The 26,660-nt window shown below is 38.7% G+C and overlaps 1 protein-coding gene across 3 annotated transcripts; it reads left to right on the forward strand.

The window, feature by feature from the left end:
- The first annotated feature begins 1,757 nt into the window (after positions 1-1,757).
- Positions 1,758-13,207, forward strand: nap1l4a (nucleosome assembly protein 1-like 4a). Of its 3 annotated transcripts, XM_008411559.2 has the most exons (15): positions 1,759-1,859; positions 3,006-3,046; positions 3,474-3,546; positions 5,313-5,457; positions 6,001-6,087; positions 7,014-7,148; positions 7,229-7,300; positions 7,391-7,530; positions 7,746-7,891; positions 9,808-9,827; positions 9,911-10,030; positions 10,176-10,211; positions 10,340-10,393; positions 11,179-11,213; positions 11,559-13,207. In XM_008411559.2, exons 2-14 carry the CDS (start codon positions 3,031-3,033, stop codon positions 11,182-11,184), a joined length of 1,050 nt encoding a protein of 349 aa, XP_008409781.1. In that variant the 5' UTR covers positions 1,759-1,859; positions 3,006-3,030; the 3' UTR covers positions 11,185-11,213; positions 11,559-13,207. The 3 variants fall into 3 exon arrangements, with proteins under 3 accessions (XP_008409779.1, XP_008409781.1, XP_008409780.1); XM_008411558.1 differs by lacking the exon at positions 11,179-11,213; XM_008411557.2 differs by lacking the exons at positions 11,179-11,213; positions 11,559-13,207 and having other exon boundaries at positions 1,758-1,859; positions 10,340-10,453.
- The last annotated feature ends 13,453 nt before the right edge of the window (positions 13,208-26,660 follow it).

Below are 26,660 nucleotides of genomic sequence, written 5' to 3' on the forward strand. Positions count from 1 at the left end.
TGTGAAGGCTGTAATATGTGAACATTTACAGCTTTCCAGGTGTTTCTATTGTCTTGAAAAATATAGACTCCTATAGAAGACCACAAAGTAATTAGTCTTTCTTACTGATCTGAAGTCTTCTTTCTATTTATTGTTACAGTAAGATAAAGAGCCACATCTTACTGTGGTCTCATAATTTGAATCTAAAGTAATAACTTTGTTCTTGTTTCTTGAATCCTGCTCCATCCCAAATGCTACGCAATCACATCTGATTTCTTCTGTGGGTACAGACCATTCTGGTAAATGTCACACAGTGACAGGGACAGAGCCTGGTCACAACAGTACTACCCTGAGGGGCTCCAGTGCTGTCACTTCCTCTCAAGTGAGCAGACTACACAGTGGTTGATCGCAAACAGAGAGAAGAAGACCGGATTTCAGATTTTATGTCTGTTCCCAAACTGGACCGCTTCCACAATAAACACATTTAATGTGTACCAGCTCTTGATTTTAAATCTGGCACAAAAACGTATTTACTTTAGACTGGCAACAAAACATTTGCATTTGACTTCCTGTTTTCAAAACCCGCAATGTGGGAATCATGTGGATCTGGGATGCAGTTTTCAAACTTAAGTGAGAAAGAAAAGCATCACTTTCTTTTAATTTGTAAAAGATGAGTTTCTCAACTTTTTCTGCTTCCAGCCTTTAAGCTTGATGGTGATTTCTAGGAGCAAAATCCTTTATTTTTAAAAATGTAAAAAAAAAAAATTACTTTTTTTTTTTTTTTTTAAAGGTCATTCATTGGTCTTTCTGTTTCGATCACATGAATCAATATTCTAGCCAGCATAGGTATCGGGCAGTTTATCCTGAAGAACATGAAATAGAGCTTGTCTTCTATTAATTAAATTACCATTAATGCATCTGCAGGTGTTTTTTTTAATAGAAGCTCAAAGGGGTAAACACTCCTTTGTGAAAAGGCTATAAAGTATTTATTTATTTTAGTATCTGTTCTGTGAACATTTTTTTTTAAAATAGATTAGCCTTTTCGGTTTCAAAACCCTTAAGCAATTTTGTTTGTTACAAAACATAGGTAGAAGGAGCCCTCTAGTGGCGTGCATGCGATATGGACAATCAGACCCAAGTTAATTTGTATCTTTTTAATTGCTTTAAAGCTTTCCCTTGACTATTAATTAAATGCTTAAACAAAGTGCCACTATCCAACAAATAAACACTCATATGTGATTCTTTGTAAAAAAAAAAAAAAATGTTTTACTTCATGTAAATAGTCTGTTGTTGTTACTGTTCTTGTTGTTTCTCTACAAATACACATGCATATTTTGTATATTTTTAAAATCATGCTACTTAGTTGCACATTTCTTTGAAATCAGAGTATGCTACGATGAACCTTTGCCCTTTCTGTACAATCTGCTATTCTTACTTTTTGTCTTGATATATTTTTTTCTTTGTTTAAATCTACCTGCTTCGATTTGCCTGTCACTTTGCTGCTGGTGGACGTGAATTTCACTATTAAAGGAAATAAAGATTTGTTCTATTCTGTTCTCTATTCTTCTCCAAAATAAGCAGGTGATACTATAAATACAGTTGCATATTGAAAATAATAATAATAATAATAATAATAATAATAATAATAATAATAATAATAATTGTGTTAGCTACTATAACCATTCTAGTTCCTGCAGGGGACACATACCTTTTAATTTTGTGGATGTTTTTGCAAAAGAAATTATTGCACGGCACTTGAATGCAGCACAACTCTCACTTTCATCAACCGTCCAATCAGAGTGAGGGATGCTGGGAAGCGTGTTTCTTGCTCGTGGTGCTAGCACCGTAGACGCGTGAGCGAGGAGACTAGCTTGATAAAGGTAAGCTTGTCGAAATGTTGCATACTTAATCACCAAGAGCATTTATCGCTTCTTCCGAACATCATTTATCGACCCTATAAGGTATTTAATAAAACGCAGTGAAGTGTCTTCGTCTCGGTTTTCATAAACCCCTTTCCTTTTATTAACCCGCGAGCTAACGGTTGCTAGATAATATTAGCTTTTTTATAGCGGCCGGCTAGTAGCATTAAACGGTCATCAACCAGCTTAATTAAGTCACATAATGAAAACTATATTGTATGTAACTTTCCCTTTTCCATGCCCGTATACTAACTAGCAATCGAAGAAATAATAGGGTTAAGCTTGTCTCGTTTTGTTTGTTAAAACGTTGTTCTTAGCACGCCGTTAGCCAGTTTGCTCGTCCGGTTAACTGTCAGATGTTTGGAACCGCCCATACCAGTATAGGGATTTGTTATAATTGCTTTTTGTTATTTTGAAAGAAGARTAGAACGCTGCATATTTWTTTATCTTGAACTCCACAGTGACTCACAGTCATYGTTAGACGTTTTTGTATTGTAAAAACAGAGATGCTAGCTGTAGAGCTCCTGTCATTATGTCAATGCGTCATCGGATTGTTGCTCAACACTCCAATCTATCTTGAAATCTGCAAGCCCAACTTGCCTTCCCATRTTTTATCACAKTGTTATGTTTACTGTTGAAAACCACTTTGCTGACATCGTTTTTCAAAAGAAACACGTTGTTGTCCTTTGAAAAGCAATTAAATTAAGCTATAAATTCTTTCCAATCTGCTCTGGATTCAAACACGTTTCCCAGGTCTGAAATCGGTAGACATTTTTAGACTAAAGAGCTAAATAGATTAATAGACTGCTTACTTGATTTAAAACAAATCTACTGATCTTTAACTAAATTAGTCTTGGTTTATATCAATAAGAGGACTGAACGGAAATGGATATGAATGGGCATACTTAAAATTGCGTACCAAATATAAGTTGTTTTTGAGTCTTTGACAATTGTAGCCAAAGACATGTCGGCACCTATTTTTCACCATCACTTTGTGGTTTTGTCATTGTCCTGAAAGTTTACTCCAATTATAGCTTTTAAGGCTTCTAATAACTACAATTAAATGGAGTTATGTTTATATATGTTTTATTTATTTTTATTTTACAGAGGAAGGCAGTGACATTTGGTCATCATGGATGCAAGTAAAGGTATAGACAAAAATAAAACCGTTGCAACTTTCAATGTTTTCATCCCTGCAACTTGTCTTTCATCACTTGTGAAATGTTGATGTTCCAATGTTGTGCACCAGATAATTGTACAGAGATGATAGATGATCTCAGGCTTAATTAAAGAAGTAGGTTAAATGTAATGTTGGCAGTCTTTGTAGAGAGGAAAATGTTGACATTTTAAAATCTCCATAAATACTGAAATATATTTTATTGTTATTTCTGGACATCCTCCTCTGAATAAACTTCCTAAAATATTTTGATTGTAGTCTCTTTTCTGCTTATGAAATCCCACTAATGATGAATATTTTATAACTTTAAATGCTACTTTCACTTAACTTCTGAACCAACACAGATGAATAACTCTCAAGTTAAAATCACAATTTATGTTTATTCTTTACCTTTGCAGGTAAAGGGGATCAAACGATGCCAAATCCAGGTGGACAGATGGGCAAACCTGTCGGATTCCCCTTTATGGAAAAGTCAGTGAYAATTATCTTGACTACCTTCCAAGTTTAACATGTTTAATTACATTATTCTGTTCATAATTAATTGTGCTGCATTGTCTAATTGCTACATAGCCACAAGAAACAATGAAATTAAACAAATACATTATCGTTAATCKGGTTGTTTTAAGTCTATTTATRACAGGTGAGTTTAGTACATGTGTAGTGTAAGGTAAATTGTGCTTCTCTGTGAATTGCATTGGTGAGATTTTTTTTTTCTTCTGCCAAAAATTGGTTTGTTTTGGTTTCTTTGTCACTCCTGTCAGATAATGTCACAAACAACAAATACAACTGTCTATTCTTGTGCTAAGTTGTGTATTAATTTACACAGTAAAATACATTAACCGTTTGTTAATCTTTTGGTAGACACGGTCCTCAAAAATAGCTTCTTTCCGTAGAGCTCAAATACTGGCAAAGCATTTCAAAGAGGGTAATAGTTTGATTGAAAATCAAAAATATATTTTTTTATCCAAATGTAGTATTTTCTTATTACTTGCTTCATTTTGGTGACAAAGTGTATCAAACCTAATTTATTCTTTGCTAAATGGCTYTAATTACTTTGTTCAAGCTGAAAGCTGTYAGTAGCACCTCCMAGTAAATTCATTATTTTAAGCTGGGTTTCCTTTTGCWTGCATTTAATTGACTTTTGCTATTTTAGTCAATTAATAAAATGTGAAATGCACTCAGTTCCACTTTTGAGACRGCTCTCGGCTCTGCATTGCTCTAACTTTAGAATGACAGGAAACCTAATTAAAGTCATTTCTAATGCCTTCTGTTTTTGGTCTTGTCCAAGAAGCCAACTTGATGTGCAACTTGTTTGTTTTTGTGTTTGTTTTGCTTTGTTTKTACTGCGTCTCAAAAATCACTSGTAGTCAGTAGATTACCRTAAATTAGGTTGCTCATAAACTCTTCTAATTTGTSTTGAGTCATTTATGTCTGCTTAAGATAAAATTAGGGATGGACTGCATTTTTTTATTTAATCTGCAGTRACGATGATCCGGGACTTGTTTTGCAGCCACAGGACTTGATCTCCATTAGTCTGAAGTCCTTGTCATTCAGCTTTGACTGAAAGTGGGTCATCTGGCAAGAAAATCTTCCATACAACAACACATTTATTATAAAGCAGTTTATAAAAAATGAAAAGCATTGTGTTGGATTGTTTCCATCAAACTCCAGAACTCAACTTTATTCAAATTTCTTTAAATTCTAGCAAGTCTATAAAGAATTGGTAAAGATTCCTCCTATTTGACCAAAGTCATTTGGATAACTGTCAGACTTTTAAAGCTACTGGCAGTTAGACTTGATTATTYCTCATTTTGCTTTTGCTTGCTTTTTGACTTTTGTTTAATAAGTTATATCGAGGTTAAATCTGCATGTTTTCACATCACTGAAGTTTAACTAATTTCAGAAAGATCAGATTATTTGTTATCCATTATACTAGAATTCAAAGCGTGTTTACCTTGTCTGTATTTAAGTGTCTATCATCACAACCTGCWGTTCACATCAACGACGACTTGAGAAGAGAAAAAGATACTGATTTTTTTGTTTTTCTTCTTTTGCTTCTTCAGGAAGAAACTTTAACCCAGCAATCACCTGGGTCAATCAATTGGGTTTTTGATGTTGTGTTTCTTGAAGAAATGTTGGCAATTTTTCAATTTTACTGTAATAGTATATATCTGGCTAAACCAAACATGAATAATTTTAATCCTCATTTAAAACTCATTGTTTTCCTTTTGATCTAGCATGCTTCCCAAAGCAGTGAAGAGGCGAGTGCACGCCTTAAAGAGACTACAGGAACAATGTGCTCACATCGAGGCCAAGTTCTACGAAGAGGTTCACGAGCTGGAGAGAAAGTATGCAATTCTATATCAGCCACTATTTGACAAGGTAATTTCAAATCRCCAACATACCTGACCCTTCACATTCTCAGTGCGTTTTATGTGAGAGCAAACAGACTTCCCCAGAAAACAAAAGTTTTAGTCAAATTTCCAATGTGAGCCAATACAAAAGAATGTCTTATCTGCACCAATGAAATGTCGTCTCTTCGAACTGWTCCGAGGTCAGTGACATTACATCCGTGGTGCTAAATGATAACTGTCTAAACGAGTGGTCGGCTGTGCTTTGTCAGTCCAGGCTATTTCCAGCGATAGTGACAAGAGCCGTGCAATTCCTGAACACGTGAGAGAGTGACAGCTGTGGCCTGTTGCACACACACACACGCATACACACACACACACGCACATACTCGTTCATGGTCACGTGTGTGTATGCGTGCGTCTGTGTGTGTGTGTTCAGTCTCTTAGGTGATCAATGTGCTTACTGAAAATAATTTAATCTGACTAAGTTCATATTTGTTGAAAAGGATGTTTCATGGTASTATGCCTCAGTCCTCCTCTTAACTCTGATTTTATMATATTTGTCTTGTAACAGAGAAGAGAGATTGTCACAGGAGCAGTTGAACCCACAGATGAGGAGTGTGAATGGCCAACCGATGAAGATGAAGAAGAGGAGCTTGCTGTAAGTTCATGTTTGAATTTTTTTGTCTTTTGGGCCTGGTTCTTCCTCTGGCTTTAGACTACRAAATAAAACGCATTCGCACAACTGGAACGAGATATGATTAATCTCAGCGGGATGCCTCCTTTGGATTCAGTCTAAGTAATATATTCACGAGTTTTTATAACTTCTAAATTGTATTACAACAGGATTGAGATCTGTGCTGATGGGGTTAACAAATTAAACAATTTAGATTTTGTCGTGTTGAAGCGTTTTGTATCATCTGTTGTGTTTTAAGTATGCTGTGCGCATGAGCTAGTTTGAAATTCTCTAATTTAAAGAAAGTATCTGCTTAAGTATTTAAAAAAAAATGACATAAATGATCATAGTTATAATGTTCAGTCTAACATTTGATAAATAGACTTAGTAAGGAAGGTTAGCAGCTGTGTCGTCGTCTCCCTACAGCCATAGATACTCCAGCACTTTATGTGATTTCATTAAAATGGCTTTAAGACTTAAGAAACATTTTGACAAAGCCTTAGCATCAATCTATGTACCTTAATGAAATTAACTGGCCCATTACTATCATTTTTAGACAAGATAATTTTGCACAGGACATTCATTTAATTTTATTTATACATGTTCTTTAAGCCTGACACCCACCTGAATCCACTCCTTGGTCCTCTGCCATATTGATCTTTATTTCTGACATAATTATGTCATGTACCTGTTTTTGTCACTGCAGTTGAACATTGAGTGCAGTCCTAAATATGAAATGTTCTTCTTCAGTCATTGCATTGCAATTTATTTATGGTATACTCTACCAATGGGGGGAAAGCATGTCCTTTGAGTACATTCCCAATCTCCTACATCTTTACCCAAATGTGACTCATAATGAAAAGTTAAGATAAATGGGAGGAACTTTGATTATTTCTTCTAATTGTTGATAGGAGGAAGTAAAGGAAAAGGCCACCATCGAGGATGCGAAGAAGGAGGAAGCCACGCCAGAGGAAAACCCAAAAGGCATCCCCGACTTCTGGCTCACCATTTTCAAGAGCGTTGACATGCTCAGTGACATGGTGCAGGTACGGATTCATCTGAAATGTAACCTTATGTTGGAAGAGTGTTTTGAGTTTTTGGAAATTAATTTAGAATTATCCACCAGGAACATGATGAATCCATCCTCAAGCACCTGAGAGACATTCAAGTAAAGTTTTCTGAACCAGGGCAGCCAATGGTCAGTATCAACGTCCACCTTTTCCATCAACACGTCTTTGATTACTAAATTAAGTGTAAAATATGTGTATCTTTTTCCCACCTCCTACAGAGCTTTACATTAGAGTTCCACTTTGAGCCCAATGGCTATTTCAACAACGCAGTCCTTACTAAAGTCTACAAGATGAAATCAGAACCTGAAGCATCAGATCCTTTCTCATTTGAGGGCCCAGAGATCATTGACTGTGAAGGGTAGGACTCAGTAAACCGTTAGTTTTTTTTAATGTTATTTTGAGTTTCAGGCTTGAAATAGATTTTGCGTGGTTTGACAAACATTTCTGCACAGTTCTAAATTAATCTCCTCTGACTTTGCATCCCACACATCAGCCTTCTTGTGTTTGCAGCCTTGGTTTCAGCCTGTTCTTGCTTTTTTTTTTTTTTTTTTTTTGCACGCTTTCTCTCTCTAGATGTCAGATAGATTGGCACAAGGGGAAGGATGTGACAGTGAAAACTATAAAGAAGAAGCAGAAGCATAAAGGTCGCGGCACGGTCCGCACTGTCACCAAGCAAGTTCCCAATGACTCGTTCTTCAACTTTTTTAATCCTGTCAAAGGTGAGAATGAACACACACACCATTTCACACACTTTTCTGTTTTGCTCTTTATTTTATTTTATTTTTTTACCTCCTTCATAGTTTTCATTTTAGGAGCAAATTAAATTATTTATTTGAAATCAGAGACTTTGTGGTTTACCAAGAATTGTTGATTTTTAAAGCTAAACAAAAGCTTCTCCACATGTGTGGAAGCTTTTATTATTAGTCATATAATGGCTAATATTAACAGCAAGGGATGTGGAATTTGCAGTGAAGATTCAATTTGTTCAACAAAACCAGCTATAATATTTGCTTTTATATTTAATATTCAGATTTTTTTTCAGTCCTCTTAGCCATTTTAAGAAATGTAATCTGATTATTAGTGTTTCAGTTGTTGGTACCCCAGCTGTCAACACTGTGTACCTCCATTTCTTCACAACATTTCACAGATTTGGAGCTTGGAGAGAGGGATCTTTGATTGTTTCTAACATCTCTTTAGATTGTCTTGACAGGGTCCTGTCTTGTGCTCTTTAGCTCTCCTATATGATGGGTAGATTTCCTGTGTGTTTAAACCCATATACTGAAGCAAACCAGTGAGCATTTTGCCCTCAAACTCACCAGCAGGTGGCACCAAACTCTTACAAACTGGACAGTCACGTTTCGACATTATCTTCCTGTTACCAACTAAAGCTGAGTTAGAATGAAGTAATTTGGGGATTTTTATTCACAGCATTTTCATGTTTATCTTCACTTTCACTGTGATGGTTTTCACTTCTGGTGTTCACCAGTGATTCAGTTGCTGAATCACTGGTGTTGAGTCGGGATTTAAGGTGGTTATTTCCTAAGTCAACAAATTAAAATGAACATTTAGCTGACAAGTTAGACATGTTTTTTTTTTTGTGATTTTGTTTTACAGAGAAAAATGTATGAAGGTGGTTTATGCTTTACTGATTCAATTTTACCTGGAAGGAGATTTTTTGTTTTGTTTTAGATATCTTAAATAAACCAATTGTCAGATTGGACAGATTCGGTTGCAGTTTTTTTTTTTTACATCCTTCTTTTATAACACCCTATCAGACATGCCTGGATTTGCACTGACACAAAGCAGTTATCAGTCTTTCTGGTTCAGACATAATTGTGGTGTGCCACTTGAATATAAATGTCATCGTGTCAGCCGCGTTCAGGTGTGCAGCTTTGAGGGTGGGATGTGTGGCGTGGCGGTGAAAATTGAGTCACATGATTATTTGAGTCATTTACGTGACTCAGCCTCTCTTTACCCCATCGAATTAATGGTTCATTTTCTGGGCTGCTTTTCTTTTTCTCCACTGATTAAAGTGAGGTTGCAAGTAAAATACTCCTTTTATCAGGAGGGAAAAAAAACTCTATTCTTTAACATTTGTTAAAAAGTATATCATCCCTTAATTCCTGGGAAATTTGGGGAAAATGCAATTATCACCAGAAAAGATAGTGGAAAGCACACACACAAAAATACACAAGAATCAGAATTATAAAATAGACTACACAGTAATGTTAAATATTAAGAAAAAAAATAATAAGAAGATTACAGTTTAACAGGAAGAGCTGTTGTTGATTGCTGAAGTTGGAGAATCCTGCTTTAAGTAAACCAGGATTTCCAAACACTGCAGTGTTGGAGGGCTGAGAAATGTCACCTTTGATAGTTTTTGCATTCAGGGTGGAGTTTTATTTTTATTTTTTTTTGAGATGCATGCAAAAGATTTCTGATTTTAAATCATGATGCATTTCTTTTTGTCTTTAAATGCAACAACTCTGCATGCCGAGTTACTTAAAGAAATGTAACACCAAATTGAGGCTTTAAGTTAAATAGAATGAATGTAAAATTACTTGCCTCCCTTTTTTTCATTTTGGTTCCTTTAAGACTTCTTGCTCTCGACCTTACATGTTTCTTTATCTTGCAGCTTCACCGGATGGAGAAATGGTGAGTAAACGCAAACATGTTCATCATAAAGTTGTTGTTGCATCGTTTTTTTGGCTAAACTGCTGAAACTTTTTGTCCGACAGGATGAAGACTCTGAGTTCAACCTAGCCACAGACTTTGAGATCGGTCATTTCTTCCGTGAGAGAATAGTTCCCAGAGCAGTGCTTTACTTTACCGGCGAGGCTCTGGAAGATGACGAGAGCGTAAGTCCTGCACCCGCAAACACACCTGCAGACAGGATTATGGAGAATCTGATTTATATAATGGGAAGTTTACAGACTGAGTGAGGATGGAAAAGCTAAGCATGTGCTGACTGTTGGGTGTTTTTTATTCTTAATTGTGTTGCAGTTTGAAGAGGAGGAACTGGAAGAGGGAGATGAAGAGGTTAGTAACAATAGCAGGGAAGATTAAAACCTCTCAGATTTGAAATACGAGTCTATCCACTTAAGTGACACTTGGGTGTGCAGCTTCCTTTAAACTAATGTTGCTAAAGATTCCTTTTTGTGTTCCAGGAACAAGAAGAGGAGGGTGATGATGATGATGAAGAGGGAGATGCTGACCCCAAGGTCAGTTTGCACCGTAATCGTGAAGCTTTAACCTTTTGTTTTTAGTGACAAACATATAATAGAAATGATAATGTGCAGAGTGCAGCACTGTGTTTTACCCATCTACAGCAGGTTTGGGGTGGCATGAGCTGTAAGGAAGGGAAAAGTATGTACTGGCCTTCTATCAGCCAGCTGATCAGCAGTGCTCAGCAACATGTGAGAAAACCGATGTGTGAATCTCCTTTATGCTGTGTACAGCCAGAGAAAAAATGGATTACTCCAGCGTTTTGTCCGGCATCTCATTAAATGTACTGTAAATGACAGGAATGGCATAATGCTGCCATATGCACATTCCTAATGTTGACATATATTAGGCATTAAAATGTTTCACATGTTAATGAGTCTTATACATGTATGGTTATCGTCATCTAAAGAAATGTTTGCACTCTGTCAAAGATTTAACTTAAAACGGTTCTCTGCATTTCTGTACTGTAAGAATTGAGGCCGACTTCAAAGAACAGGAACCGACCCGTTTCAAAACAAAGTGGATTTTCTGTATGTTAAAGGCTCTCGGTATAAGGAGTCAGAGAACATTTTCAGTTAAATCTGTTCTTAAGTTGACTGAAGTTTACTTGTTACTTGGAGGTGAGGTGTCTTCGTTAATCAGCTACTGAGTTTTGCTGTGGTGGCTCTTTGACCAACTCCTGCAATGTTTCACTTTATGTTCACTTTCATCTGTGAACGTGACAATTAAACCTTTTCATACTGTTGTCTCTCCCTTACCCTGGATCTCCTCTTCATTACAGGCATAATCAATCATTCTCACTCCATGCATTTCTAGGTAAGGGGGAAATAAAGATGGCGCCCCATATTCTTTGCACACCCTTTATGGGGGCTTTTATTATTCTTTCTTTCTTTTTCTCTATGCCCATTATTCTCCTGGTAGTTCATTTTTAACCTAGCAAATGAGAAAGCTTCTCTCTTTGTCATGTTTGTTTTCCCCATTTATTCCCTCTTGTTTTTACCATCCCAGGTTTCTAACATTACCTTTACTTCGCCAAGCCAGGTGCCTTCAGCCTTCTGCATTTGCTTTCTTAGTAAACCTCTTCTCTATGCTCGCTGACGCTCCGAAGGCTTTTCTAAGCTCTGTTGTTTCCTAACCATCTTGTTTTCTGTGTCCCCACAGAAAGAACAGCCTCAACCTGCCGAATGCAAACAGCAGTAACCGTGATGATCAGGGGAGGTGGAGACCTGCTGCCCATAAAAATCTGTCCTCAGCCTGTCCGTCAGACCTCCTACTCTTGCAGGCTCCACCCTTTTACAAACTCTCATCGGAACGCAATAGAACCCAAACCTATGTTTTTACTATGTGCATGACTTCTTTTTCTACGGTCTTGCAGCATCTCACCCTGTTTATTTGGCTTCATTTGTCATCACAGCCAGCATCAACTCTTAATAAATTACCATGGTATCACATAGGTACAGTCTTTTTCTTCTATTGAGTTAGGTGTCTGCTTAAAACTCAGAGCATTATACAGAGGAAGATTGGAAAGGAATCGCTCGCAACTTTATTTTTCATGGAAATACGTCAACTACTCAGGGGTTTTTAATGCCAACAAGCAAATTGAGTTTACTAGGAAACTGCTGATCGAGTTCGACATAATCTATCACTGGGGTTGTTTTTCTCTTTCGTTTTTTTTTTTTTGTTCGTATTATTTCTTAAGGCATACAATGTACCATTTTTATTTTAATTTACTGTTTTACATGTTCATTGTTTTGTCATTGGACTATTTATTGTGGTGTCATGCAGCTGGATGCAACTTCGTGGTGAGGGAATGCTTCAAGGCATTAAAAGGCTCATTATAATTGGCTTAAATCCCCCTTATAGACATGAGAAGTATTGTTTTTAGTTTTTTTTTTCCTTTCAACAAAACATAAATAATGCCAATTTGCATCTGTTTCTATCCATCTGCTCACTTCTGGCTTGCTTAGCTGGGTATAACAAGCATTTAAGCTGAGCACGATGCTAAACAAGGCCGTGGAACAGAGATGTAGGTACAGCTCTAAAACAATCTTGCGTTTCTCTTTCCCCTTCAACCCTGAAATGCTCTTAGAATTGATGCCATGGATGGAAAAGTGTGACAGACATTTTTCTTTACATTTTCAGACTTCAGATGGTTGGATTATTGTAAGCTTATACATGAYGTGTATTAAAGACTTCCGAGTTGATGGATGAAAGCAGTCTGACTTAACTTTTTGTAATGATTTGTATAAAATAGCTTCTTTTATGCATCTTATTCCTAACAAATTTCAGAATGAGTAATGTGATAGTGGAGGATGCTTGGATCAAAGTTCTGTTGCCAAGAAGCCAAATGTAAAGACAAACCATGTGGACTTTTAAAATCGTTTGCTAGTTGAATAATGTAATCTAATACAACATTTAAAGTTGTTAAACTGCATATACAGTATACACACTTTTTTTTTTTGTTGTCTAATGGTTCGGTGGAAATATTCATGGAACAGGGTGCCAATGTATGTTCTCCTCTGCACATGGGTTTTGGCTATTTATTTGGACACATTTGCCTGATGACTGTTCATCGATAGTAGTGACAGCATTCCCCATCTTCTCCCCCTTCCCTCTTTTTGAAAAGAACGATTGTACTTCTCATCAGATGGTTCTCTCAAAGGCCGCGGTTCACATTTTCAAATCCCATCAAACCGTGCGCTAGCGATGGCCTTAACTGGTTCTTATTCACAGTTTGTTACTTGCGCAATGTTTCTTTTCAATTTGTACAGTTAGTTAAAATATTCTATTAAAGTTGTGCGACATGGTGACGTTTTGGTTGTTTTTTTGTTTTATTTTGAAATCTGAACTATACTGCACTGCATGCACTTGCTATGCATTTGAGTATCATAATGAGATAAACTCATATTCTGATTTTTAGTAGGAAAACGTGCATGCTTTCTGCATGGGGTTGAGGAATTGAGGGCAGTGAAAGTCCATTCAATAACCTAAAAACATGCTTAACATTGGAAACCATAGCGACAACATTGTGCAGTTCACATGGGAACTTAATGGAACAGTAGCAGAAGGAAACCAATAGTTTCCATGAGGCCTTGGAGGAGACACGACAAGCAGGAAAATCATGCTCTAGATCAGTGTTTCTCAACCTTTTTTGGACCAGCGCCCCCCATAGCCCTTATCCAGGTCCCTCACTGCCCCCCACCAAAGAATTTGCAGACTACTTTGCACTGACTATTATTTTATCATTAATATTACTATCACTATTGTAGATGTTTTGAATTTTATTCTTGTTTCTGTATCATCAAAAATAATTTCCCAGAGAACAAAAAAGTCAAGGGAATAGAAATTATTTTCACAGGYGTCTAAGAAAAATGCAATGAACATTCAACTTAAAATTGGTAGGCCTAACAGCAGCCAATCAGAGTGGAAACAATATTCTTATTCTTTGCCATTTTCTAGTTGTTAAATCTTCCACAAAATGACCCGATAAAAGATGTTTAACATGCCAGTTTAAACTTTGAACTATTTGCAAAACGACTGAGCTCTACAACATTAAAACATGGATAGAACTGTAACTACATTAATCATGGCTCTTCTTCTCTTCAGTGTTTCTGTGAGTTTCTGGTGGTGCAGCTCTGTGTTGCCTTCAGGAGAATGGGACATCAGAGTATCATCCATAAAACTTCACCCACATGGCATTTATTGTGCAAACCAGAGCTTTCAGTGGAAAAACAAAAGTTCCAGATCCTTTTAATACCATACAAATGAGACAGAAACATGGATTATATCTTTATACAGACCTGTCTATTGATTATAGATTAATAGTTTTACTGGACAGAAATTACWAAGAACAAATCTGGTTCTTATCAAATCCTAATGAGTCAAATTGAAAGTGWCATGGAGTCATCAGCCTCATGACATTAACACTGACATGAAAAATATTGAAGAAAAAAATATATCAAATCTAATTAAAAACATAAATAAGTGATCAGTTCTTTACTGTTATGGWCTGTAAGATATATTTATTCTCAGTACTAGATGTGGTCTCAACACCACATGGCACTTCAACAATATAATTTTACCTTTTATCTGGAAATAGTGTCCGTTTATTCTTGCCATACAGTCTCTGTATTAATTATTGCTCTAAAGGTCTTGCCATATCAGTTTATTCCTCTGTATTTACCTTAGTTTATTCTTGCATTTTGTTCTTCATTCATTTCCAGTTAGTTTCCTTTGATTAGTATTATCCTCTCTTGGTTTATTGCTATGTCCACTTTAGTTTCTTTCCTGTTGCTAGATTTAATTTATCAKTTATTGACGCTCACCATCAGTAATCTTCACTCACCTGCTGGGCYGCCTAATCATCGCGTTTTTCACATCATGTGTTGATTTTTTCACTGTTCAGCGTCRGATTCTCTGTTTTTATGCCATAATTCACATCTAGTTCGTCGCTCCGTTTTATGTCCCGCTTCTCCTGTTTCAGAGTTTTGAGCAATGTGCGCCTCTTTTTTTTAAGCCCCTAAGGTGCAGGGCGGTCGGGAAGCGATGGGGAAAAGGCAGACTGACATAAACCTTTTAAAACAGCGGAAATAATTTCTGCATTCTGATTATTGAAATTTAAAAGTGCTGTGTTGTTCCATCACCCCCGTTTCATACCGGACCACTTACAGCTCCGGTGTTAACGCTATAAAATGAACGCTCTCCATCGTGGTATCACCCATGGAAAGATTTCTTGATTTCTTTATTTGAATGGGTTCATTTTTCAGAGGGATACACAGTGAAGGTATCGTGATTTTAGCWACCAGTAGCAGGAGAAAGGAGCTGCGCCAAGAAGCTAACAGAAGCTAACAAACACTGAATAGAAGAAGAGCTGCCATCGATAGTTGCAGCCAAGCATGGTTTAATGTTACACAATACAGTTTTACCAAGTTGCTCAAAGTCTAAAATGGCATTGTTGTGCATTTAAGGTGTAAAATGTACCTTCGACCAAACGCCCCCCAAAGGCCTCCCAGCGCATCCTTTTTGTAAAAGTGYCCTCCAGCGCCCCCTGCCGTCCTCTGAACGTCCCCTGGGGGGCGGTACCGCTCACGTTGAGAACCGCTACTCTATGGACTTTACCACAGGGTCCGCCTTTCATTGGCTAATGCCCATTTTACGTCACAGCGCAGCTATCACGTGGGTTACCGGTTCACAAACTCATGCTAATGTACATTGTGGACTACCAGACCGACCGAAATTTTCAATATGCAATGTATACCGTATCTRACATACATTAAAGATTTTATTTCACCTGAAAAGGCTTTTTACTAAACTGTAATCGTGTTAGCCACGCTGGCACCGAGTACCGTGTATAAGCCTAGACACATTCGAACCCTCAAAACCATGAATGTCCGACTCACCCAGCCTTGCAAGAACAACAGGCATCAGTGATCTTGTCCACAGCTATATTTATGCTGAGGGTCTGAGGATCTGCTCTTCTCCTCATTGACTGGTAGCATTTAGCTGCAACTCGCACAATGTTAGAGGCATCGTGTGGCTAAAACATCTTGATGTCGTCCAAAAAAGATGATATGAACTTGTTGGTTCCCTTGTCCATTGTCGTGGCTGATATTTTGTGAAAATCCGGCAGAAATGCTAAACTAATCGACTCAGAAATACTCTGCAGTCAGTCGAAACAAAAAATCCCATAGAAGCTAACTCTGCGAGGAGGTTAATGTGAGACATGAAGTCACGTGGGACTTTCGAGGGGCGTTTCTGGGCGGAGCTTGGTAAGGTCCATTCCAAAACAACTAAAACTTCACTCTTTGGCCTGYATGTAAAATGCTTTTTGTTAAGGAAGGCTACCTCACCTCCACCTGAGCACATCATCCCCATGGTGAAACCTTCATACCAATCAATATTTATGCATTACTGTGCAGCTTTCTTTTTTTTACATCATAAGGTGACCTCTGTGCTCTGATAACTTTCTTCGGGTGATTGCACCGGCTGCTGACAGCACAATGTGACACRGCAAACACTAACTTAACCATTAAACATCAGCTGATGGGTTGCAAATGATTGCAAAGAGCTTAGAGCCGAATCTGCAGTCAGCTTGAATGTGAGCTAGAGATGTGCCGATCAGGTTTTTTCCTGCCGATACCAATACCGATCACCCATGAGGGCCGATCACACAATTATTATTTTTTATCATAAACACTACCGGTTACATTATGTGGAAAAAGGAACCATGAATTCACCTTAATTTAGACAAAAACTTGTTTTTAATAACTATTTACCAAGAAGAAAACTAAACAAAACAGGCATTCTGCAAATTGTACTGYTATCGGTAATACTATCTTTAACAGACTGATAACATATGAAGGCTCTGAAGAGGCTAAATAATGCAAAGAGCCAAAATAAAACCTCTCAACATTGCCAAAAAAATTCAAGTATAAAACTTAACATTCAAAGGCAAATACAGGTTCCATTACAATAAACAATCCAGAGTTACTGAATGAAAACTTCCTGATAGCATGGTGGCTAGCTGATTACTGCTAGTTCTGAGTGGCTGTTTCTGACTGAGTGGAGTAATTATGCAGAGCAGGGAGGAGATCAATTATTTCTTTAGAGATTATCTGTCTCATGTTAGGACAGCGAAAGTTTTAATACGTATGTAAAATGTATTTTTTTAGGTTAGATGCTGCAGCTTTAAACAGTTTTGGTGTGAGAGTCACTACCAGGTGGAGCAGAAGCGGCGCTTCGTCTGTGAAATATTACTACCTGTACCGCGTAGCAGCGGTTCAACAGCGAGAGCAGAACCAGCGTCTTACATCGCAGCTCAAAGACTTAAATAATTTTGCAGGTTATTTGTTTAGCTTTCTGACCGTCATGCTAATCCGAGTGAATGTTTGTAGCTGTACGCTGCTTTACCTGCTGTCTGATCCTCCATGTGTCTTTTTTACTGCAGTGAGCCTCGATGTAGCCAGACTTCGTCAAGTATGCCATTGTTTTTCTGTCGTATTAGCTTTGTTGTGTTGATGCATTTTGACGTGCTTCCCCAGTCACTCAGTGCGTTATAGTTCCACATCGCTTAGGATTTGTTGCTGCGCGTTTGCGCAGTGTGAAGGAAAGAGGAGACCAGCTGCATAAGCAGGCTTAGAAATGAGAAGCAGGTGATCGGTTTGTGTGATCGGCAACAAGAGACCGTGATCGGCGATCACCGATCATACACTTTTTCACGGAAATCGGCCGATTATGATCGGTGGCCGATCGATCGGCACACCTCTAATGTGAGCTGATCCCTGGAGAGCAACGGAAAAGCCTGGAGTCCCGTCTCACATCCTGATCCTGCATACATCTCTGTTACAATGTTTTATCATTGTGAGGGGATTTTACAGAAAGGCATCGGGCGGCATTGCTCATAACGGCAGTGTTTTGTTTTTTTACCTGTCACCATCTGTCTTCATAGGAACAGAGGTGTTAACATGAGGGAGTGAGAAAACAGGAGTCTGGATGACATCAAGACACTGAGGTCCCAGTTACCATCAAAGGTTTTTTTTAGAGCTGCTCGTTGTGGCCTTTCATGTAACGGAGAAAATAAGTGGGCAAATTCTCCAGAGAAGACAAACTAATACCAAAATGTAATGTTCTGTAGCTTTCAGATTTTGCTTTATGTGAACAAGAAGCTATTCATGCTGAGGCTGTTGTGTGGGGTTGCTGACTGCCTCGTTGCAACAACCAGAACAATTGTAACTCGGCGCTGGTTTTTGCATTTTTAATAATAAGCCAGAGAAATTGAGCTGGAAAGTTGAGTTATAAGAGTCAAACATGTTTATACTTACATGTTTAAACATGTAAGTGAAAATAAAAGTAGTTGGACAGTTTCATATATGGATCAGAAAAATATAGGCAAAAGTTTTTTTGTTCTGTTTCTCATTAGAAATAAAGAAAACCCCACACTCATTCATTTTAAAAATAAATTTACCCTGTTTAAGCCTGAGACATTTTGGTTACTCTGCTTCTTACTCTTGATGTGAGAGACTGAAAGATCTGTCAGAGGCCTTCAAAAGAAAAAGATATTAGCAGTTTATGAGTCTGGTGAGGGCTTTAAGGAGGTCTCAACATAATTAGAAATAAACCGAGCCTGAAAACAGCCTGCAGGTGGAAGACAATCAAAGTAACAGCCAGCATACTCAGTTCTGGCAATAACATCAAGTTAACCCTGAGACCAGGTTGCAAGATGGAGAAAAAAAAAGTCTTCAAAAACTCTAAAGTCCTGTTACGAGACCTGAAGCAGATTCTCACAGCTGTTCATATGAAAGTTTGTGCCTCTACAAAGATCACCGGTATTAACACTCACTGGGAAATACAGTTAGGCTTTGTATTCTTCAGCTGTTTGATGTTCATGGGTGTGCTGATAAAGAGGGAGCTTAACGACAACAAATGCAGAAGAAATCGGTGTAATGGACAGAAACGGAGGCCACCTCCGTGTTGTGCTGCTGCACCGAGGACGGGGGTGGAACAAAAACGCATTCATACTGACGGAGTTATTCCTTTCGCGGGTCGTCTCATCCTCATCCAGCAGGACTGTGAAGAGGCGTCTTCTCCTAACCTTCATCCTCGCTGCAGCTGCACCCGTCACAACTTCTCGTCCTCAAGGTGCATTTTTCCCCAACTGTTGCATTTGTGAGCACACAACAGTTGGGGTCGAGCGGGGTTTTCTGTGTGGCGTCCTCTATGCAGCTTCTTCCGGAGCGGATGTGATGTGAGCCAGAGCGGTTAGAGAATAGAGAGAGGCTTTATGCTGCTTTTGCCCGGTTGGTGTTCAGACCTGAATGAGCCRAGCAAGCGGCCTGACAAAGACACTATGGACCGCAACCAATGTAAGGAACACTGACCACAAACTAACTCATTTTACTCTTTATTCTTAGGCGAAAACAGTTCCCTGTAGTGTTGCATTTCTAACTTTTCAGTTCAGAAAAATTATAAAGTTGATCACTGAGGAAGCTTCATATTATGAACCGACTTTGCAAATCTCTGTGCATCATGTCAGGATATTTAATAGGAAGATGCATTGAGCAAAATGCAAAGCAATGCTGGAATCCAGCCTGTTGCATCCTGCGACAAAAATTTAAAGAGTTGTCTCAGGTTCATTTTCCAGCAAGACAGCAAGCCTAAGCGTAAGACCAGAGATACAATTTAGATCAGAGCACTCTTGCATCGGGTGCTGTGGTGGTGCAGAGGCTAGAGCAGAGGACTCGTGTACGGAGGCCTCAGTCCTCTACGAATGTCTTCCTCTGTCTCTCATAACCCACCTTCCTGTCAATCTACTGTGAAATAAATACCACTGGAACCAAAAAATCCTTAGAGTTGAAAACTAACTCTGTTTTTAGTTCTAGGCCAAACTGCTGTTCATAAAACTAACTTACTCTGTCGAGGTGAAATGCATGCCCTACTTTTCGGTTTTTGTTTTTGAAAGAATTTCAAAGCCGTGTATAACATTTTCTTTCCACTTCCTGATTTATGCTATTTTGCTTAAATCTGTTACGCCACACACAAATAAAATACTTGGTTGTAACATGGCAACATGTGGAGAAGATCAACCTCGATAAACACTTCTTGCAAGACAGTATAGGGGTGAAGGAGGGCAAACCTAAAGTGGTAAATATTCCCATTCCTTGGAGCTCCAGCCCACGCTAATCACACTCAGAGCCAGTAGATTACCACAGCCTCCTCCTCCCACAACATTTCCACGGCACGCTCCGCTCTGCAGCGCTGTTCAGGCAGGCCGGCTTCCTAAAGTTTGTGAGAGGGGCAAAGCCTCCTCCAGGAACGAGACCAAACATGGCCATGACTCAACACGTCAGGCCTGGTTCACAGTAAATCTTTGTGCTCAGATGTTGTATGTGGGCGTTAAGAAATAGAGAAGTGGCAGGAGTTTGACAGATCTTGGCCAGAGCTCAACCCTTTTATAGGTTATTTCATGTCTGTCCCAACTCACATTTGGTAAGAGACGTTGCTCCAGACTGTGGGAGGAAAAGTAAATAAAATCCAAGCTGATATACAAAACCTTTGTTAAGGTACATTCAGTGATACAAAGACGAATCCATCACTGTGGGAWTCGAAAAAATAAAATAAAATCATCCTAAAGTTCCACCCATTCTCTCACATTRAAAGCTCACTTTGTTCTCYTCTGTCTGTGAATGTGCTTAAAGGTCAGTTATCAATAATAGCACAAACTAATCTTAGCTTTTCTATGCATTGTCTCCAGCTTCCTATTTGCCTTAGATGTGTGTGAAAATGAGCTCCACGCCCAGTCACAGCACTGTAGCACTCCTCTGTTTGGATTTATGAATGGATCAGTGAATGAACAGGTACTTAGGTGTGGCGCATTTAACCTGAATCAGTCTGTTTGAGTTCTGCACACCAAGAGAGAGGAGCCAGTCAGGGCTGGGCTGCATGAACTGGTTTCAGGTTGCATAAGGAGCCTGCAGAATGGGACAATGCCGGCCAAGCCTGGTTTAAATAAATGCAAATAATATGTATATGTCTTATAGTGAATCATGCTGAGAACAGCGTATAATCAGGTTTGGTTAGTTTTAGTCAGCACACCTTTTTAAGACTTTCWGCATCCTTTTTCTTAGAGAGAAAAAAAGTGAAGTATAACCTCATTACAGTAACCAAATTTGGTAACTTATTGGCCTATTCCTTCATTATTATCTAAAAGAATTGAATATTGTGTTAGTGTCCTATTTTTYGCCAGTTATCTCAGAACTTGAAACTATTATATCCATCACACATAGAGTGATATTTTACAAGCATTTGTTTCTTGTAATGTTGGTGATAATAGCTTACAGATAGTGAAAACCCAAAATTGAGAGCCCCAGAAAATTAGAATACCGTGAAAAAGGAAATGAATGAAAACTCGTGGAGTCACACCCTTACTCCACTAATTAACTCAAAACACCTGCAAGTGTTTCCTGAGCGTTTCTCACTCTGGGTCAGGAGGCTACACAGTCATGGTGAAGAAAGATGACCTGACAGACGGCTAGGAGGCGGTCATCAACACCCTTCACAAGGAGGATAAGCGATAAAAGGTCATTGCTATAAAAGCTGGTTGCTCACAGAGTTTTGTATCCAAACATATGAACAAAACACTGAAACGAAAAAGTTTGGTAGAAAAAGGTRCGCCGGCAACAAAGAGAACAAAGAGCCTTCTGAAGACTGTCAAGTGAAATCTGTTCCAGAATTTGGGGGAATTTCAGAAGGAGTGAACTGTGAATGGAGTCGGTGCCAAAAACATGCAGATGAATGCTAGACATGTGCTGCGAATGTCAAACCACTCCTGAACCAGCGGTAACACCAGAGACATCTTACTTGTTTTAAGAAGAAAATGAACTTGACTGCTGTGTAAAGACTCCTGTTTTAAGGTTAAATTCACTATTTCATTTAGAAATGGAGATACCAGGGTCTGGAGGAAGAGTGTAGAGACACAGAGTCCACAATGCTTGAAGTCCAGTGTGAATTTCCCACGGTCAGCGATGGTTTGAGGTGTCGTCTCATCTGCTAGTGCTGGTCCACTGTGTTTTCTGAATGCAGTTGTCTACCATGAAATTCCAGAGCACTTTAAAGCAATCTGGACTTTCATTACACCTATTCAGATTTTTAGATGTACTACTGGTGAAAATGATTAAAGTCACAGTAGGATTGTCACCAAGACCTTCACAGTGGAAGGTCACAAAGGCTGAAGTACAAACAGAAAAAAAAAATTCAAACTGTCAGGTCGCCCTCTACAGATAAGATTAATACCTTGGAAAGACTCTGGGTTTATCATACAAGGCTCAGTGAAGCTATGCAGAAGGCAGCGTGAAAGCAGCATTCCTCGCTGAGAGAAGAAATGCAGACCTGCATACCTACCATTCTTTGCAACATCAAGATGTCAAGAGTAACATCCTGGACTTGCCAAGGAATCCACTGACCACGCCTCTTAACCGTTCATAAAGTCATAGAAGGAAGCAGGACTGCGTTTACACATTTCTCAGTTAAAATATGTGTGGGAATTACAGCCAAGCATGACAGGTGGATTGTTGGTTCTACATTCACGASATGCTTCTTTTGGGCCAATCAGCATTTTGGAGTTATGAGCGTCTGCGGCCGACTAAAAAGAAAAATTACCTGCAGATGAAAGGCTTGGGGACTAATGACAGTCATCTAACAGAAAATACCTGGCAGTTTTCATTTCTGCAAAGTTATTAATAAGTCTATTTGATAGGGACAGACACACATAGACAAACTGAACAAAGCAGCAGTCCCATGTTTGCGGCATAGTGCAACAGCTAGTTCGCAGCACTTGTCCCTAGTTAAGACATAGACGCAGACAACAGATGGCAACAGATTTAATAAGGTTTAAAAAACATTCAAATCTTAATTTTGATGCAGCAGCATAATCTCTCAAACATAAATTCCTAATGGAGCAATTCTTGGTTAAGTCTGCTTGGACTTTCACTGGAACAATGTGCTTTAGTCGGCATCACACCCACCAAATCGCTCTGGTTTCCAACACATGAATAATGCATGAAAAAGCTCATTGCCACTGTTAAATATGGCGGAGGATCTGTGATACTGAGGATCTGTTTCTCTTTCAAATAAGACACCCATGGTTGACAACATGGCATCAACGCTTAGAAATAGATGAACATCTCAAATAAAACAAAAACATTTGAAAATGAGTCCTAAACGTCTAAACCTCGTAACTTAATAAAGGCTCAGAAAGAGACTTAAACTTGGAAGGCAGCTGGATTTTGTGCGATTCTGCAGATATGAGAAACTCCACACCAACTCCTCACCATTATCCTCAAGCCTTATCCACGAGGACAGGCAGAAATGCATGTCAGCCACCACCAGCGTCCTCCTCAAGAGGTTGGGGAGGTGTTGGCTTGATGAGCAGCAGGGTCTTTGTGCTGCATGGCCAAGTTTGAGTTTTACTGTTTTCAAATTATTTAAAAAAAAAACAAAAGCCCACTGAGTTTGCACACTGAGTTTGCACCTGCTTTATTGTTTATTGAAGTGATTGGTTTTTACTGCCAGAACTGTTTTGCAATGGCAAAGAGAAGATTTAGAGCTCTGTGTGCTTCTGACAACGCCTTGGCTTCTCACTGGAATTTTGGTTGGCAGAGACATTTTGGTATTTAGATCGGGTTGATGAGGAAAATGATAAGAAAAGTAACTGGTATATTAAAAGTAATACAAGCCAGATTTTAAATTTGTCACTCTTTAGTATCTATACAACGTACTGTCCACAGGTTCTGCAGCCATGCCTGATTTCATTGTTCCTCCGGCAGCAGCATGGTATTCGCTCAAAAGGCCTCACCAACCATTTGTTCTTATTCCCACGGTGTGGAATGCCAGCGTGGACACACACACATGCACACACGCGTGCACACACAAAAGGCTTACAGGAACAATGCCTCGAATAGCTGAAGAGTCTCATCACTAGGCTTTATGCACAAAGAGCAAGAAGAAGTGGATGTGTGGGTTTTTGTGAATGCGGGTGCATGTGAGCGTCAGCAGCTGTTACCTGCGGGCTCTGCTGGATTTGTCAACAACCCATCACATGCAGCCCATCCATRCTGCTCCCATTGTTTGGTGGACTATGTATAGTTTACTGTTAGAGGGAGGTTTTCACCACCGTTCACAGTGTTCATACAAACAAATGCAATTGCCTTATCGTGCGCACTAATCAGTGTCACAAAAGTGTCAAAAACGTTCACAGGTTTCAGWACCTTCACAGAACATTTGTGGCCGCATGTTGTGGTCCAGATTTGCGGCAAAGATAAAATGTCACCTCAGTTCTGTAATAGTTTTATTGGCAGAACTCATTTCAACGAATAAGTATTTTACCAAGTGAACTTTTTTACACGTYGGGTCATTCTGGTCAAATTCTTAAAGGTATTTGATTTTGGGATTATTTATGACAGAACAACACAAAGTAAAACACAACTGTGAGGTGAATGGAAAATATTATTTACAGCAAAAAATATTTACAAAAAACCCAAAATGAAAATCTCAAGAGTATGCATGTGTGTTCAGCTCTTTTGAATCTGATTTCAGGCTCCAGCACAAGATTCCAAGCAAAACAAACTCCRAACTCATCTGACAATACCAAGACATGGTTGTCCACCTAAGCTAACGAAGGCCAAAGTAAAGAAGGAGATGTGTTGACAACAGTAACTCTGGATGAGCTGCAGAGATTCACATTTAAGACAGGAGATTCTTTTGAAGAATGACCATTAGTTGTGTGGTCTCTAAATCCTAATTTAAACTTATCCCCACCCCCAGTCTAAACATCACGTCCTTACGACACAGGGATGAATCAGGCAAAGACCTGCAACAGGAACGGCAAGATCTACTTTAATGCCAAGTTTTAGGTAATCGCTCCTTGCTAATCACCTTGTTGGTGCAGAGATACCTGTTTATGTCATCCTTGTTATGTGTAAAGTTTTCTATTATGTGTAGACATAACACARGTTAATCCCTTAAGTTTATGATCCTTTTTGGTGCTTGGATGTTTCATAAGTCAAGAGTTAAGCGGCTTAGCAAAAATCAACTGAATGTGGCCTTTGAAAATGAAAGAATACCTAAAGGTCTTGTGAAAACCTGACTTATCAGAGGGAAATCTAAAGWACAGGAAGCCCCAGGAAGCTCCTCCTAAAACATAAATGAGTTTTCCCTTCATTATTCACCCCTCATTTCTCAAATGCAACATTTACTGAACATATAAAATGCACACCTCACTTCATGTTAACAGTATTTTTCCTCTTGCAACATTAAATGGAGACAGACAGTGCACAGCCAGAGTTTAGTGTTGTTATTGAAACTGCAACTCACACTGAAACTGACTGCTCTTGTGGCAGTTTTGTGTCAGCATATATAATTAGTTTTAATTAACAAATTGCACAAAGATACAAAAAAAAAAAGTTGGGTTCTCTGCAGTTTAACAAGGACCCTGTTATAATGCAACCGATGAGATCTCTAATTAGACCCCTGAAGTTCTGTATTATGTCACACAACACCCTTAAATATGACATCCCAACACGTCTCGTTGTATTTCCAACCTTTATGATCATCTGCAGGGTTCACCGAGTGTTAATTATGAGGCTCGTAGTAAACACCGTGCAGCTTCATGTCTCGACATGTCCTCCAAGCTCCGGGACTTTCTGGTCCATCCACTCTCCATCCTGTCACACCCATGTGCCTGTGGCTGCAAGGCTGCACATCTCTGAAACAAACATGGGAGACGAAAACAGGAGCATAAACATTCGGACCCTTTTACCTTCGTTCTTACGTTTGTCCGTATGAATTTATCAAAGCCTTCCTCTGTTGTTGCAGGTGATGCCTTATCTGACTTCCTCTCTGAAGGACTGTTTAGTCTGTGGAGAGACGGYGAGATCCTGAAGGCACTGATTTGAACTGGAGGTTGTCACAACACACATCCAGAAACCCTCTGCATGAGCCAATCGCCTCCAGAGATGGTTGTACTTTCCCACAAGCTGGGATAACAGAGAACGGGTGAAGCTTTCGAGTTTTACTGCAGAGAACGTGTGTGTAGTTAACTCTCACCTTTATTAAATAGTGTACATAAGTGTACACTAGCCTAACTTTATGCATTAGGAAATTGGAATTTAAATTTGTTGAAGATGTGTAAAATGTCTTTGAATTTTTTCTTTTTTTCTTCTGAAGTAAAACTATCTGGTTAAACACCTGATGTCTATTGTTAAGTATGGTAGAGGATATGTGATGCTGTGGGCCTTTTTCTCTTTCTAACCTTATTAAAGTGTGCAGCACCAGGAATTTTTTGAAAAGGCAGAACATTTATATGGTGAATACTTTTTGAAACATGAAACTGGGTCATTTAGTAGGAGACTGATTCGAACCACATGAGCAAAGCAACATAACTAAACATTCACAAGAAGCAAACAAAATAAAAAAAGAGCCTTTGCTTTCATGGTCATGTAAATTCCCAGACAGGTGAGCTGAAGAGCATAAGAGAGGACCCAGGTTGAGTTAAAGCCCTCCTATAAAGACGGCGTGGTGGAAGACCCCTTCCTCTGCTTCAATCTGGACAAATGTTGTAGGAGACGTAATGCTCTCCTATTGGCAGAAGAGCGCTACGCAAAATATTAACATGTGAATAACCAGCCTTTATTTCCTCTTTATTCCGTTAACCTTTCCCGTTGATAGATTCTCTAAAAAAAAAACAAAAAAAACTCAAACTATAATCAATAA

Source organism: Poecilia reticulata, linkage group LG6 (genome assembly GCF_000633615.1).
Source record: "Poecilia reticulata strain Guanapo linkage group LG6, Guppy_female_1.0+MT, whole genome shotgun sequence".
Taxonomy (NCBI): domain Eukaryota; kingdom Metazoa; phylum Chordata; class Actinopteri; order Cyprinodontiformes; family Poeciliidae; genus Poecilia; species Poecilia reticulata.